Genomic DNA, 17,032 nt, shown 5'->3' on the forward strand with positions numbered 1-17,032 from the left:
TCTCTTGTTGTCTTATTTGTAGTTGACTTTATTGAATGGATTTATATCAATGTTTAGCGCAGCCGGACCGGAGCAGGACCGGATAGAAAGAGAAAAAAAGGAAGACAAAGGGGGAAATTGTGGGGACAGGAGGGGGATAAAACAGAGACAACAAAAACAATAACAACAGAACAGCATCAGCAAATACGATATGTACAAATTTGATTCAAAAAGTGGAAAAGCATTTCATATAAATTGTGATATTATTGAACTAAATCCTGAAGAAAACACCCTACAGATACATAAAAATACTTATTTCCGTATTTAATATTTATCATATTGAGTGAGTAGAAATATTAGTGGCATGCAGTATATCCAGTACATCTCTTGTTTTAGATGTCGTTATATGTGCGTTGCAAGTGTACTTAATGTTGTGGACGGTGAGTGTAGACTTTTATAAGGAGGCTCACACTCACTGATAAAGAAGAAAATGTCTATTAAAAAATGCACAAACAATACCTGCACTGACAGAGTGGCCCTACTACTATTGGCATGATGAAGAGCTAAATATGTTGGTGACAAGTGTAATAAAAATAGTCAAATAGTTGTCTAGGGGTGTGTTGTATGTCTTCAAAGTGCTTCAGAACGGTGAGTCATCATATTGAAAGTACTGTTGCACCACCTTTCTAATGCTGCACACAAGTTTCCTTGTCGCAAACCAAATATTGGACCAGGGCAGACGGGAGAAGCCTAAAAAAAAACTAAACAAAATCAAATGTATGCGTCTTTTATCTGGCAGCGCTCCGCTTGGCGTTTAATCAATAAGAACACAATGTTTCTTTGTCGGCCCAAAGGACGAGCACGCTCGCTGACACTGTCATGGTGCACGCTACAGGCCGGCGCGGCCTCCAAATACACAAAGTGCTAATTGTTGTCTCCATGGGAGAGGAGGCCGGGCCCCTGGGTGCGTTTATGTTAAAGGCAGGGCCTCGCTTATCTAATCTGGGCGCCCCCCCTAGGTGTGCTCACTCACCATTTTGGCGTCGGGTGACAGCAGACTGTGGCTGGGGTCCAGTCCTCCCGGAGACACCTGCTGGAGCACCGACTGGCTGGTGGCCATGGCGCTGCTGCCGTGGTGGCTGATGCTGGTGGAGGACGTGACCTCGCCGGGACCTTGGCTGTATCGCACTGACGCACACAAAGAAAGAACGTTACTTGGAGACACCAGGACCGCTATGAACAAAAAGGTCATTGGATCTGTAAGATATGTTTCCTGAAAAGTTTCACATCATTATTAGTTTTCAGTCTCCCTAACGTCCAAAAATACAGATTGTGATATCAGTAGTGATATCCATATTACCACAATTTTTCAACTTGGTAGGGCAGGTGTGTCCAAATTGCAGCCTCGACCAGTACAATGTATAGATTTTGTTCGAATAACAAATGCAATTTCGTTAAACATTTCATGTAAATGCTAAAGAGCCAAAGCCAAACTGAAATGCTAACAGTTAGCATGCTGTCTAGATAACGTCAAGTTAGTTTTAATAATTAGACTTAGACTTCCTTTTTATTGTCATTCAAATTTTAACTTTACAGTACAAATAAAAACGAAATTATAATAATAACAAATATGAACAAATGAGCTAAAAAATATATAATATGCTAAAATGCTAATAATAGCATGCTAACAGTTAGCATTAGTGAAATACCTGCTAAATTAGCTTGAAAAAGGTAGCATGCTATGGTTAGCATGCTGAAATGCTAACTGTAACGTAGGTCAAGTACCAAAATATACTACACTGTGTTGTATACCTAACAAAAATGTTTAAAATGCTAGCAGAATAATTGTGACCATGCTGTATACCTTCTTAATTAGCAAAAAAAACAACTTTGCATGATAACGTTAACATGCTAAAAGGTATCATATGTCAAGCAACGAAATATTTGACGCTAAGGAGTATACTTTCAAAGTTAGCAAAAAAAACCAACTTGCTGATATCAGAATGCTGACCATTGTGCCGCGGGCTGTTAAAAAATTAGCTACGGGTTGCAAATTGCTAGCAAGTGGATGTTTTGCGTTAGTTCAGTATGTATGAACCAACATTGGGTTGATTTTCCCATCTTTTATGTACAAAATGTAACAAAGTGGCCACTGTCAGAAGAGTTTGGACACTCCTGACCTAAGGTATCTGATGCTGCATTCAATCAAACTAGGACATTGGAATTTTGTGACTTTTTTGATAATGCTATTCTGAAACATTTACAAAATGATGAATTACTTTGAGCATTTACTTTAACTAGTCGATTTGCTGACTGTGATCGTTGGCCATGTTTTTATTCTCAATTATTGCTGTTAGCAACATAACTCAAACAGTTATGAGCAGATTTTGATGAAACTTTCAGGACAGGTCCGAAATGAGATAACAAAAAACTAATTTGATTTTTGAATATTTCTAATACGCTACCTTGCATTTACGTCATACGGTTGAACTTCAGGCCCGCATCCACCCACAGAGACAAAGAAAATGGATGACTGACAAGAGGGTTCCCTCCATTTATTTCAGCCCGCCAACTCAGATTTGGAAGCAACAGACAGATTTATTACCTCCACTAGAAGTTTATGTATTTGCTGTTTTTTATGCTTGTCCGTTTTTAGTTAGCTACTGAGATAAAAAAAATATATATGGGAACATTTTGTTTTGTTCAAGAAATGTCTGAAAAAGGATAAGAAACAAGTGATTACATTTTGGGAGGGATTCAGGATTTTAAAAAAAACTATTTTTCATTTAAAGATAGGGCCTGGTCTCGACACTTTGCTAGTTTTTGTTCACTTTTATTTAGGATCTCCTAATTATTTGGCCTCATATTTGAGTGGGCACCACTTTACAATACGGCTAACTTATAAGGCCTTTTCAATTTTCTATTGTGAGTTGATAATGACTTTCAAAGTCATTAAAAACAATTTTCAAGTACTTATTCTTGTTTTTGTTTTCACATTTTTTGGGCTGACGAAAGTATATATCAGATATAGTTAGAGGTTATCTTCCAAAACCCACAGTGATTGGCGAAAAAGTGTGAATAATGGACGCAGCCATTAAAACCCTAAAATAGTTTTAGTACTAAAAACCCCATAACAGTGGTTCTTAACCTGGGTTCGATCGAACCCTAGGGGTTCGGTGAGTCGGCCTCAGGGGTTCGGCGGAGGTCAAAACACACCCGACTCATCGTGTAAATACCAACTTCTCCCTATCAGCTGACTGATTTGCAGGTGTGTAATTTATTGTGATTTCATGCACTGTGTTGGTTTATTGTTTGAACAAGGTGATGTTCATGCACCATTAAAATAAAAACATGGTAACACTTTAGTATGGGGAACATATTCACCATTAATTAGTTTCTTATTAAAATTGTTAAAATTAGTAACATATTGGCTCTTAACTAGTCATCATCAAGTCCTTATTAATGGCCTTATTATAACCCTAACCCTCTAACCCTGACCCTAACCAAATAACTCTAAATTAAGTCTTTATCACTTAGAATATGTTCCCCTAGTGTCCAAATAACTCTAAATAAAGTTTTTGTTACTAAGAATATGTTACCCATACTAAAGTGTTACCAAAAACATACAACTTTGTCTTGAATTTGAAAAAAAAAACTTTTAATTTTTCATTAAAGAAGGGTTCGGTGAATGCATATATGAAACTGGGGGGGTTCGGTACCGCCAACAAGGTTAAGAATTACTGCCCTATAACATGCATTTTATAGTCATAAAACACATTTTAAAATTCAGTAAACCCTATTACAAGCGTACAATTTACAGAATTGCCCTTGCAAAACAACATCACATCTTGTCAAAGCATCTTTCTGCTGAAACATGTTGTGTATTAATTTGTGAGACAGCGCCCTCTGCTAGAGTGATAGATGCAGCATTCTTCTCTTTTTTCTCCTTCCATTTAACCACTTTCAATAAATTTACAATTCAAATTTTTTTAATTTTTTACAACCTAAAATAGAGAAAGGAAACAGTGCGTGAATGCCGAACTGCATATATGGGATTTACTGTATTCTGTATTTCAAGCCATTCATAAACAATTCTTAATCTTTTTTTTTTTACCTCAGAGCCCAAATGTTCCACTCCTTCAAATACTAACACTAAATGAGTCATCTTACTCTTAATTTTAATCATAATAAATAATTATGTATTAACTACTTACAGTTGAGCAGGATAAATATTGACATGAAAGCATGCTTTAATCACAGAGATTATTATCAAGGCTTAGGTCAGGCTGATTACTAAAATAAATACTTATCAGATATACTGCAAAAAAGGAATCTAATGGAAACTGATGAAAAAAAAAATCCATCAATCCATCCATCCATCCATTTCCTACCGCTTATTCCCTTTGGGGTAACGGGGGGCGCTGGTGCCTATCTCAGCTACAATCGGGCGGAAAGCGGGGTACACCCTGGACAAGTCGCCACCTCATTGCAGCGCCAACACAGATAAACAAACAACATTCACACACTAGGGCCAATCTAGTGTTGCCAATCAACCTATCCCCAGGTGCATGTCTTTGGAGGTGGGAGGAAGCCGGAGTACCCGTAGGGAACCCACGCATTCACGGGGAGGACATGCAAACTCCACACATAAAGGTCCTGAGTCCGGGATTAAACCCTGACTACTCAGGACCTTCGTATTGTGAGGCAGACGCACTAACCCCTCTACCACCTTGAAAAATAAATGTGCTAAAATAAAAATACATACGTTTAAACTAAATTAATAATAAATTGAAATAATACATGTTTCTTAAATAAACATGATAAAATGAAAGTGTAAATGGAAATACAGCTTCACCATTTTAGTCATAAATTTTGCACTTAAAGGGGAAATGCACTTTTTTGGAATTGTGCCTATCGTTCATAATCATTATGAGAGACAAGAACATATGTTGTCGTTTTTTTTAAGATTTTAAAGATGACAACACTTGCAAGATGCGACTAATGGGAGACACCAGCTTAGCCTTCAAAGTTAAAGTTAAAGTTAAAGTTAAAGTACCAATGATTGTCACACACACACTAGTTGTGGTGAAATTGGTCCTCTGCATTTGACCCATCCCCTGGATCACTCCCTAGGAGGTGAGGTGAGCAGTGGGCAGCAGCGGTGCCGCGCCTGGGAATCATTTTTGGTGATTTAACCCCCAATTCCAACCCTTGATGTTGATTGCCAATCAGGGCGGTAATGGGTCCCATTTTTATAGTCTTGGTATGACTCTGCTGGGGTTTGAACTCACAACCTACCGATCTCAGGGCGGACACTCTAACCACTAGGCCACTGAGTAGGTTAAAGCCTGCTAAAACAATTTCAAAACGTTTTATACTGCAAGCATGTATATGATGTAGTAACGGACATGTTCATATGTAGTATGTACAATATGTACCGCATTATGGTCATATTATGCACAGCTGGAACCAATTCGCCGCATTTATTTCCGTTTCCGTAGCAGCGCACTTGTGACTTCCTGCAACAAATGTGTTCCTACTGCCGGGAATCAAACGCGAGTGGACCATTTTTGGACTAATGATGATTCACAACCTTACATTTTTTAAACTAAATATACGCAGGATGAACTGCTGCTTATAGAAGCCAGCACGAAGAAGAGGCTGAAACGTTGGAGCAGACAGGAGTCAATCAATCAATCAATCAATGATTATTCATATAGCCCTAAATCACTAGTGTCTCAAAGGGTTGCACGAACCTCAACACAAACCACAACAACATCCTCGGTAGAGCCCACATAAGGTCACAAAGGTCGAGAGAAATGACATGGTCACGCTGCAAAACTAAACCTTTTCAGCAAAGCCATGCCGAATTAATGGATTACTTAGCCAAATCAACTGGAAACATCTCCAGCCAGTTGGACCAAACGGACAACTGACCATCGAGTAAGTCACTGTACTATTGATCATGATGCATGCAGCACATCACCTTACACTCCAGTGCATACGCTGTTGAGCCAGCCGTGTACAAACAAAACATGAAACGTGCGCTAATACTTTACATATACTCTAATATAATTGTTCATGTTTTTCAGTCAGTATTCAAACGCGTTTTGTGGTGACGTAAAAGCTAGCTTATCTCTTTCCGTAGTTAGCTTCTACGGCTAACACCGTAGCACACCGATGTGTTAGTACGATAGAAAAAGAGTTCCTTGCTGTTCGCTCTTACAATAACAATGGTACCACAGTTTGGTTATTATACAGATTACGGAATGTAAAGTAAGTATTATTGACGGTTTTTGAATCCATTTTTGAAAGGGATTTAGAGGTACAATGGATTGCTCCCATTAGCTGCATTGCTAGCCACGAAGAACGAGCTGATTTTTATATGTTAGAATGCGGAAAAAAAAACTAAAAACATGTGTCTTTTTGTCTGTCATAATGATTGTGAACGATACGTTAAATTTAAAAAAAAGGTGCAATTATATGACTTTAGCTGCAGACTTCTTCTTTTTGTTTGATATTGTCATTACTGCCACAAGTGGTGGAAACTTGTATTACAACAGAGTACTGCCGCAGCCCATAGAGACCACAGCTGAGAAACACTTTCGGAATGTATTGTCAGTTTTTGGTGATTAAAAATCCACCGGTAGGCATTTGATGTGGGAGCTGAGTCGTTGTGTCTTGTGCAGCCCTTTGAGACACTTGTGATTTAGGGCTATATAGAATAGAATGGAATAGAATGGACTTTTTGGTCATTATATTTGTATATAACGAGATTAAGGACTCCAATTTAAGGTGCGGTAGTGGGAACAAATATGGGAAAAAAATAAATTACACAAGAAGTAATGAAGATAAAACTAAGAATTGAAATAAATAGACTACTATCCAATAAAAATAATAAGCAATCCTGTACAATATACAAAATACTGTACAATATACAGAGCAAGACAAGAGTACCAGACTGATAACAATCAGTGTCAAATGTATATACATGTATATCTATATAAATAAACTTTGATTGACTGATTGATTAATTTGTAACAAGCTCTGTCATCCGGCTTCTGTGAAACAGGAAGTGGTTTGCTGGCTAACAAATAAACTCAAATAAAGCACCAGTTTGACTTTGGTGGAGGTCCAAGCTCTATGGTGTGTTATTCTTGTTCTTTAAACGCCATAATAGAACAACTAAAGGTTTGATGTTTAAAGGCGCTGCTCCAGATCCTATACTATATATCAGTGGTTCTCAAATGGGGGTACGCGTACCCCCGGGGGTACTTGAAGATATGCCAAGGGGTACTTCAGATTTTTCAAAAATATTCTAAAAATAGCAACAATTCAAAAATCCTTTGTAAATATATTTATTGAATAATACTTCAACAAAATATGAATGTAATGTCATAAAATGTGAAAAGAAGTGGAACAATGCAATATTCAGTGTTGACAGCTAGATTTTTTGTGGACATGTTCCATAAATACTGATCTTAAAGATTTCTTTTTTTTGTGAAGAAATGTTTAGAATTAAGTTCATGAATCCAGATGGATCTCTATTACAATCCCCAAAGAGGGCACTTTAAGTTGATGATTACTTCTATGTGTAGAAATCTTTATTTATAATTGAATCACTAGTTGGGCTTCACGGTGGAAGAGGGGTTAGTGCGTCTGCCTCACAATATGAAGTTCCTGCAGTCCTGGGTTCAAATCCAGGCTCGGGAACTTTCTGTGTGGAGTTTGCATGTTCTCCCCGTGAATGCGTGGGTTCCCTCCGGGTACTCCGGCTTCCTCCCACCTCCAAAGACATGCACCTGGGGATAGGTTGATTGGCAACACTAAATTGGCCCTAGTGTGTGAATGTGAGTGTGAATGTTGTCTGTCTATCTGTGTTGGCCCTGCGATGAGGTGGCGACTTGTCCAGGGTGTACCCCGCCTTCCGCCCGATTGTAGCTGAGATAGGCGCCAGCGCCCCCCGCGACCCCAAAAAGGGAATAAGCGGTAGAAAATGGATGGATGGATGGAATCACTAGTTATTTTTATATCTTTTTTTCCAAATAGTTCAAGAAAGACCACTACAAATGAGCAATATTTTGCACTGTTTTACAATTTACTAAATCAGAAACTGATGACATAATGCTGTGTTTTACTTCTTTATCTCTTTTTTTCAACCAAAAATACTTTGCTCTGATTAGGGGTTACTTGAATTAAAAAAATGTTCACAGGGGGTACGTCACTGAAAAAAGGTTGAGAACCACTGCTATAGATTGTAGCGGTCCTGTCGTCATCCACTGAGCTCACCTGCTCGCTCTTTGCCTCCGAGTGAGGAAGGACGGAGCAAACAAACACATTGACCTGCGTCCATTGCTGCTATCTGATGAGCTCAGCCAAGGCCACACCGTGTGTGTCTGACTACATGCACTCTGCAACGACTCCCAGCAACGTTATTGTCACCACACTGCTCTGTTACAATCCCATGTCTATGGACTAAATGCAGTGTCTTACCAGAGGTCTAAAAGGAATGCGCCTCCCCTCCCGTCCAAGCAGCACCACTGACAATCAGACGCATGTTTGCCGATACAGGCCCTCTCTGATATCCACCGAGTAAACATTACACAATTACAAGCAATGTCAAACACATTCTTATCCTATGCTCTCTCACACACAAGCTGTGCCAGTTGCAGAGACAAGCTTTAATTGTGTTGTGGATCTCCCATCTTCCCGTCCGTGACCCAGGTGAGACAGCGGGAACGCCCTAGCGCAGCGAGCAGAGACTCATCGACACATACTGACAGGTTTGATAAAGAAACACTGCTGAATGTGAGCAATGATCGACTCATTGATTTTGTGTCACCGCTGTAAAATGGAGTCAAATGCCATCCATCCATCCATTTTCTACCGCTTATTCCCTTTGCGGTCGCAGGGAGCGCTGGTGCCTATCTCAGCTACAATCGGGCTGAGGGTGGGGTACACCCTGGACAAGTCGCCACCTTATCGCAGGGACAACACAGATAGACAGACAACATTCACAATCACATTCACACACCGAATGCTTAAAGTTAATTTTCCTATTGTAACTGAAAACATGTTTTATGTTCTAGTTTCTTCAAAATAGCCACCCTTTGTACACTCTTGGCATTCTCTTGATGAGCTTCAAGCACACCTATGAAGGGAAAATCATTTCAGGTGACTACCTCTTCAAGCTCATCGAGAGAATGTCAAGAGTATGCGAAAAAGTAATTAGAGCAAAGGGTGGCTATTTTGAAGAAACTAAAATATAAAACATGTTTTCAGCTATTTCACTTTTTTTTGTCAAGTAACTCCTCGTGTGTTTCTTCATAGTTTTGATGCCTTCAGTGACAATATGCAACATAAATAGTCATGAAAATAAATAACACACATTAAATTTGAAGGTGTGTATGTACTGTATGTACATGCAATGTATGATATCAATACTTTTTTTTTTTATTGCTGCATAATCATTTTGGACTTGGGGACAGCGTGGCGCAGTTGGGAGAGTGGCTGTGCCAGCAACCTGAGGGTTTCTGGTTCAATCCCCACCTTCTACCATCCTAGTCACGTCTGTTGTGTCCTTGAGCAAGACACTTCACCCTTGCTCCTGATGGGTCCTTGTTAGTGCCTTGCATGGCAGCTCCCGCCATCAGTGTGTGAATGTGTGTGTGAATGAGTGAATGTGGAAATAGTGTCAAAGCGCTTTGAGTTCCTTAAAAAAGGTAGAAAAGTTCTATACAAGTACAACCCATTTTTTATTTGCAACAGAATTAATGAAACACACTAAATGAAAATCTAACATGACATTTGTGTGTTATTTAAAAGTATCGCAACATTTTTTTTTGTTTTTGGAACAATAAAAAAATTTTTTGGTACATATTAAACCAAGTTAGCATTTTTTCAATAAATAGATTTGTATTTGATATTTATAATCAGATATATTTGTTGTTTAGGTATTTTTTGTTATTAGTTTCATTTACTTTGTTTAAAAAATCACCCTCCCTCATCGCCTAATGTTACGCTCTGAGACACCTTTTACGTGTTGTACATATAACAGCGAATTTCCCTTGACATAATCAGGGGCGTCACTCGGTTTAAAGAACAGGGGGGAGGGCTTAGCCCCCAGGAGGTTCCTGTGATGCTCTTGCGCTAAAATTTTTGCACTTGCAAGATCTTTTCGCTCACAACTTTTTGGCAATGTGGAATAAAATTACAAAACACGGAATACATCTAAATAGTTGAAAGTGGAAGTGGAAGAAAACCTCAGTCATTCTTAGTAAGCATGAGATGGAAAAGAGAGCAGGCAACTTGCAAACAGGGAAACGTTGCACAGATGACAGCAATATAAACCAACTTGTAGAACACTACAGAGTTGAGCTGAAAACAGGGAAGGTTCTGGTGGGGAAAAAAAAATATTGCCTGGAAAAAAGGGGCTGGATCTCCACCCAAAAATATGCTGTCTGTGCACAACCTCTGTGATTCAGAATTGTTGTACTTGATAATTTTTTTTTGCTTACAACTTGTTGTTACTGTAATAGAATTACTTGGCGAATACTAAAGAGATTGAAATGGTTGAAAAGCAATATTGTTAGTTTCCAGTTATTACTCTTATGGTAATTTAAGGCATTTACACCACAGGTGTCAAATTCAAGGCCCACGGGCCACACCTGGCGAGTAGAGATGGGTGATATGGACTATCACAATAACCTGCCATTTATGGTGAAAACGGTAAAAGTGAAGATCAAAAACACCCATAGAACTCCACCTTTTTGACCATGAGTCTGTCAGTGCATCCAGCCTTCAGAGCCTCCAAAACACGACTCTAAAATAACACTAATTTGTTAAACTACATCAATTAAGTTTAGGTAGCACTCCTTTACTGCAAAGCTGTCGTCGTGTGCTTTGCTTATCATACGGTATGCAAGTTATTTTTCTGTCAGCAATATTATATAAATTATTATTATGAGGTTAAAATTACCGATTAATCAGATAGTGTTATGATGCGACTTCAGTGTGAATTCTCCCGTGCTCTGGTGAATTATTCACCAGAATAGACAGGTACAGAATAAATAGTTGAGAAATTAGCATAAACAGGCAAAAATAATGTTTTAGGAACTCACATCAATGAATGTTATCCCATTAATCGCCATCACGCTCTTTCAAGCAGACATCAAGGCAAATTACCCCAAAACTGCGGGAGACATCTTCTTTCATAATCTTCGGTTCAGAAAATGTTGACTTAGATTGCACAGAATCCTTGAAATTGCCACAAATGCGCCAATACTGAGACGAACGACTACAATCAGAGCATGTTCACTTCCAAGTTTACATCCGTTAACACTGCAGGACGCCATCCCTGTATTCGGGTCAGTTTGCATTCACGTTTGAGTCTGGACACATTTTTTTGGTAATGTGAACGATTACATAAAAAGTTCATATTTGACAAAAAAAAAAAAAATCTGATTTGGACAGTTGTAAACACACTAAGTAGCCTTAATGCAGCTGCCTGACTCCACCTTGCTAAGGTAACTGTGAAAATGTGGACAGGATTTTCAGTATAGTAATGTGATGAAACAGTTTGGATAGGATTATAAGTGCTGAAAAAGGGTCTTCCAATTATTTATAATCATAGTGAATAATGACAGTTTAAATTCATATTTATTTAAACTCATATTGAGTTTAACCTGCAAATTTATATTTATTATATTTTATTATACTTTTCTGCAATTTAAAAAAAAAAAAAAAAAAAAAAAAAGCACACCAAAGTGTTTAGGTGGGTTAAAAATATTTTTGTAAAAAAGGCCTAACGACATTATCACTCTATGACTCGCACCATGTTTTCACTGGTCCTGTAAGCTACAGTGTAAGTACCCAGTACTGAAATGTTTGATCATTTGTGTTGTAGTTATTAGTTATTTGTAGTTATCTTTTTAATTTTGCATCCAACATAACTGTAGGTCCAGAAATGCTCATTATTAAATATAAAATTTCACACAAATACGTGAAAAAACCTTTTTGTAATGTGGGCGTCGTACTTCGGGCCCCAGTTTTGTAGTTATATTTACATGGTAATTATTATTCTGTGACTGTAAATTGTTTGCTAGTTTTCTTAGTGATGCTTTTATTTTTTTCTGTATTGTGTAGTTATAATTATATGCTTTTACTTGTAATTGTATTGAGTTTGTGGACCTCCAGGAAGACTAGTGGGTTGTTGCGGCAACCAGCTAATGGGGATCCTTAATAAAAATCTAATCAAATCAAATTTACAAAGTTACCTTAGCAGCTAAAGTCGCTAAATTGACAACACAGATATCTCCTGCTTGGTCTTGTTATTCTCTGGCAGATCAGGAGCTTCATTTATCAAACTGTGCATGGAATCTATCTTAAAACATTGCGTATGCGAATAAATATTAAGATCTATTAAAAGTACTACTCCTCCCACAATCCTCCATAAATGCTCAAAGCTAAATAGCTCACTAATATGGTGATACATTGTAGGATCAACAAAGTACAGTTGGAAAGGTAATATTTGACCAATCAAGTTAATGGTGTCAGCTTCATCATGACTTAGAAATATTGCTAAGATGAAAAGAAAAAATATTTACCATGTATGTATGTAACAACAATAACATTCTGTTGCATAACAAATGTAGTCAATGGAAATATTTAAAGCTCTTGTGGGCAATTGGCAAACATGATTTTTAAATTAAATTAATGGGTTTTTGAACAGTTGTTTAGCTTGTAGGTGTATTGTGCAGCATATCAAACATTTGTATGGTAATAATATAGGATTACATAATGGCCGTGTACAGCATGTGCAGCGTGGCTACTTGAGACCCATACATTTGCAACAACTCACACTGTGTTATAAACTCCCAAAGTCTACACGTTTGGAAAAATGTCATACATTTACAACAGGATTATATGCAACCATAAATGCACAGTTTTTATTCCTTAGCCTAAAAAAAAATCAAAGTCTAAGACACACCTCCAGACCTACGTACGTATTTACACGGTGCTATGTAATTTATTAAAAATGAGCAGAATAAACAATACGTCAATGACCCACCACATATAAAACTACATGTACAATAAACCTACATTAATACAGCTCTATATTTTCATATCTAGGCTAACAACTACTGTATTCAGGCTCCACCAAACGAAAACAAAAAATACATCCACAAATAGAGAAATGCTCATACTTTGTGAAATACACGTACGCCGTATTTTACGGTGCATTTGCATTTATTTAAACTTTGATCCCTTTGCGTGTTTGAAAGATAATTTCACAGAAATACGCAATTTTTTCTGTATAGGATTGTTTTAAAAATAACGTTTGTGGTAAAAGTTGTACACAGAAATTCCATCGCAACTTTTTTTGGGCCAAGCAACCTTTACAAACGAGGCCCCAGGTGTGTATTATGGTGCGTTAACAAGTTACCATCGAATGGGCTATAAGATACATTCACAGACAGTCCCACTATAATGTGTTTATGAGCAGCAGTACAGTAGGCAAGGGATTCAAATGGCCCCAGTCCTGGATGGATATTGCTGAGATGAAGAGAGGGGTTAATCATTTTGCAATGCAGTCTGCTGAAAATTATGGAAAGTGCCACTCCACATAGCAACTGATGCAGTGGTGCAAGTTGGAACTATCACAAAACATTTGAAGATGTTCAACAATCTACTGCCGTCTAGAAGCTTAAGTGGATAGTTCACCCCTCAATTCGTCGCGTTTCATGTGTCAGGTGAACTGCAACTATTTGGGACATATGAATCCCCTTCCTAATGTAGCGCCAAATCTATTTGTGGCATGTGAAAATAAACGTTTGAAAAATACTGTTAAACTATTACATAATTGACATTATGTTGATATTCTTACGATGACAGGGGGCCTCTGGGGGCCATTTGTGTTGTTGGTAAAAATAACAACAGTAAGCATGTAGGAAAAAAGAGCAAAAAGATGTATTGCAACAAGAAAAAAGAGGAACATTTCTTTTAAGGGGACATTTTGAAATGTTTTTATTTTGTAAAAACATAATTAAACGTCAAAACTTTGAGTCAGCTTTGTGTTACAGGTGACATGTTGTATTATTAATAGTTATTAAGATCAAAATGGCATCTTTTTTGTCATTACATTACCTGTTTTTGGCCTTTTTTCTCCCATGTTTACTCTTGTTTTTTCCCGACAATATGTAACGGGCCAATAAAACTTGAATAAAGAGCCCTGAATGGCTCCATGCCCACAATTTGAACTCCCGTGTAATAACTAGTGATAGTCTACATTGTCACTTAAAACACAAATATGACACTTTTGTCTTTTATTATATGTAATGTCTGTTTCGTCTTTTTTTTCAAAATAAATCAAAAACAAAATGTCCCCAGCAGACGTTGACTTCCTGTTACGCAGTTCTTGGTGGAAAAAGTTTGGACACCCCGGCACTAACATATAGACGTGATGCTGGGGGGTGGATAAGTTGCATTTCTCTTAGCATAATTCCTACTAAGGCTTTGTGAAAACGTACAATTCATATAGCAGAACTTTTAAGCCACTAAAATATACCCATCCATCCATCCATCCATTTTCTACCGCTTATTCCTTTTGGGGTAGAGGGGGGCGCTGGTGCCTATCTCAGCTACAATCGGGCAGAAGGCGGAGTACACCCTGGACAAGTCGCATCACTTATATATAGAAGAACTGTAATTCTCAAACTGCGGTACGTAAAAAAAATCACTTGATTAAAGTACAGTGTTTTAGTTTCCTATTTTCAAACACAGTGTACTATGTGTAATGTAAAATAAATCCTCTGCCTTGTTTTAATAAAATACTTAAGCCTACTACGCTACTGTATTTCATTATGGTGATACTTGAAGAGCCAAGTTTATTCTGAGGTGGTACTTAGTGAACACTTTTAAGAACCACTGTATTAGAATATAGAAAAAAATTGTGAGGTTAAAACAGTCAATTTAGTGGACAAACAAGCCATTTAACATTGATTTATATACGTCCTCCATTTTGTCCGGTCCTCCCGACTTCATATTGTCTCCGGCGACATACTAGTGGCCCCGCAACACTCCGCCGGGCCTTGTAAACACCGCCGCAAGACAATAAAGCACTCCATTGGACTCATGACCCCCGTGGCCACACAATGGAAGGGCGCTCATAAAATGGCAGTTATCTCGACCTTTTAAAGCATCAGAGGGGAAGAAGGATGCTTTTTAGGCCTCGTTTTGTTTCTCTGGCCATAATTCCATCGACTGGGACAACTTATATGTGTCTGACGGCAAGTCAAGAAGTTTAAATTTGGAGGTTTGGTCCAAAAAAAAAAACAATAAAAAAGTGTGGTTTTAAAAGCAGAGGGAAAGAAGGAGGAGGGCGAGAACTTTAAGGAGGGGAGTGGTAGTGAGAGAGCGGAGCAGCTTTAAAGGCCTCCAGCGCCCTGTGTGAGCCATGTAGTATCAAAGCCTACCTCCCCAACCCCAGGCTGGCCTCATTGTAGTGGGCCTGCATATGACAGACCTCCTGGGTCTCCGCAGGACGTACCCCGTCCTCTTTTTTGTGATCCCTCTCTTTGAGAGCCGAAAAGTGCAGCGCCGGGCCGTCTTTTCTGAACGTAGGGCAGCCCTGAGGTGACTGCAAGCAGGCGGGCTGCCCACGGATCCCGCCCCCGAACCCGAGTGTGCAGCTTTCCAAAGCTTACACGGCGCCGACTCGGTGGCACTGCATTTTTGGACGCTAGGAAAGCCAGCTTTTCTGCAAATGTTTGGTTGCTATAGCGTAAGCAGGTGCAGCTTAAGTGAAATGAATGTGTTTGTGGAGATTCACACCTCATTGTGAGATGCCCTAAACAAGATGGATGACTTAATTAACCTCAGTCAACACAATTAGTGGGTGGACAGTGGGTAAATATTGCATAAGGACACACAGGTGGCCAAAGACAGAATTATAGACCGGACTGCCACCTAATTAGGTACACATTCAATATAAGAGCTGTGTACTGTATTTATGATCATCCCAGCAGGCAATGTTGATTATACATACAGTGGGGCAAAAAAGTATTTAGTCAGCCACCGATTGTGCAGGTTCTCCCACTTAAAATGATGACAGAGGTCTGTAATTTTCATTATAGGTACACTTCAACTGTGAGAGACAGATTGCGAAAAAAAATTCAGGAATTCACATTGTAGGAATTTTAAAGAATTTATTTGTAAATTATGGTGGAAAATAAGTATTTGGTCAACCATTCAAAGCTCTCACTGATGGAAGGAGGTTTTGGCTCAAAATCTCACAATACATGGACCATTCATTCTTTCCTTAACACGGATCAATGGTCCTGTCCCCTTAGCAGAAAAACAGCCCCAAAGCATGGTGTTTCCACCCCCATGCTTCACAGTAGGTGTGGTGTTCTTGGGATGGAACTCAGTATTCTTCTTCCTCCAAACACTACGAGTTGAGTTTATACCAAAAAGTTCTATTTTGGTTTCATCTGACCACATGACATTCTCCCAATCCTCTGCTGTATCTTCCATGTATCCATTTTGGTACAAACTCAACTCGTCATGTTTGGAGGAAGAAGAATACTGAGTTGGATCCCAAGAACACCACACCTACTGTGAAGCATGGGGGTGGAAACATCATGCTTTGGGGCTGTTTTTCTGCTAAGGGGACAGGACGATTGATCCGTGTTAAGGAAAGAATGAATGGGGCCATGTATCGTGAGAATTTGAGCCAAAACCTCCTTCCATTATTGAGAGCTTTGAATGGTTGACCAAATACTTATTTTCAACCATAATTTACAAAAAAATTCTTTAAAATTCCTACAATGTGAATTCCTGCATTTTTTTTTTCACATTCTGTCTCTCACAGTTGAAGTGTACCTATGATGAAAATTACAGACCTCTGTCATCATTTTAAGTGGGAGAACTTGCACAATCGGTGGCTGACTAAATACTATTTTGCCCCACTGTACATGTCCTTTAAACCTGACTTTGAAACATTGCTGCAAAATAGTTGTATCTGTAAATTGAGACAATGTTGGTGTCTGACATT

At 38.6% G+C, this 17,032-nt stretch overlaps 1 protein-coding gene across 1 annotated transcript in view; it reads right to left on the reverse strand.

Annotated features, from left to right (window-relative positions):
* The window catches only part of hnf1ba (HNF1 homeobox Ba), a 41,910-nt gene that overhangs the window by 12,527 nt on the left and 12,351 nt on the right, over window positions 1–17,032 (reverse strand). The window contains exon 5 of the mRNA XM_061878383.1: window positions 1,013–1,167. Coding sequence (XP_061734367.1) covers window positions 1,013–1,167 — 155 coding nt within the window. The remainder of the gene's footprint in view (window positions 1–1,012; window positions 1,168–17,032) is intronic.

The sequence above is a fragment of the Nerophis ophidion genome, linkage group LG18 (assembly GCF_033978795.1).
Source record: "Nerophis ophidion isolate RoL-2023_Sa linkage group LG18, RoL_Noph_v1.0, whole genome shotgun sequence".
Classification (NCBI taxonomy): Eukaryota; Metazoa; Chordata; class Actinopteri; order Syngnathiformes; family Syngnathidae; genus Nerophis; species Nerophis ophidion.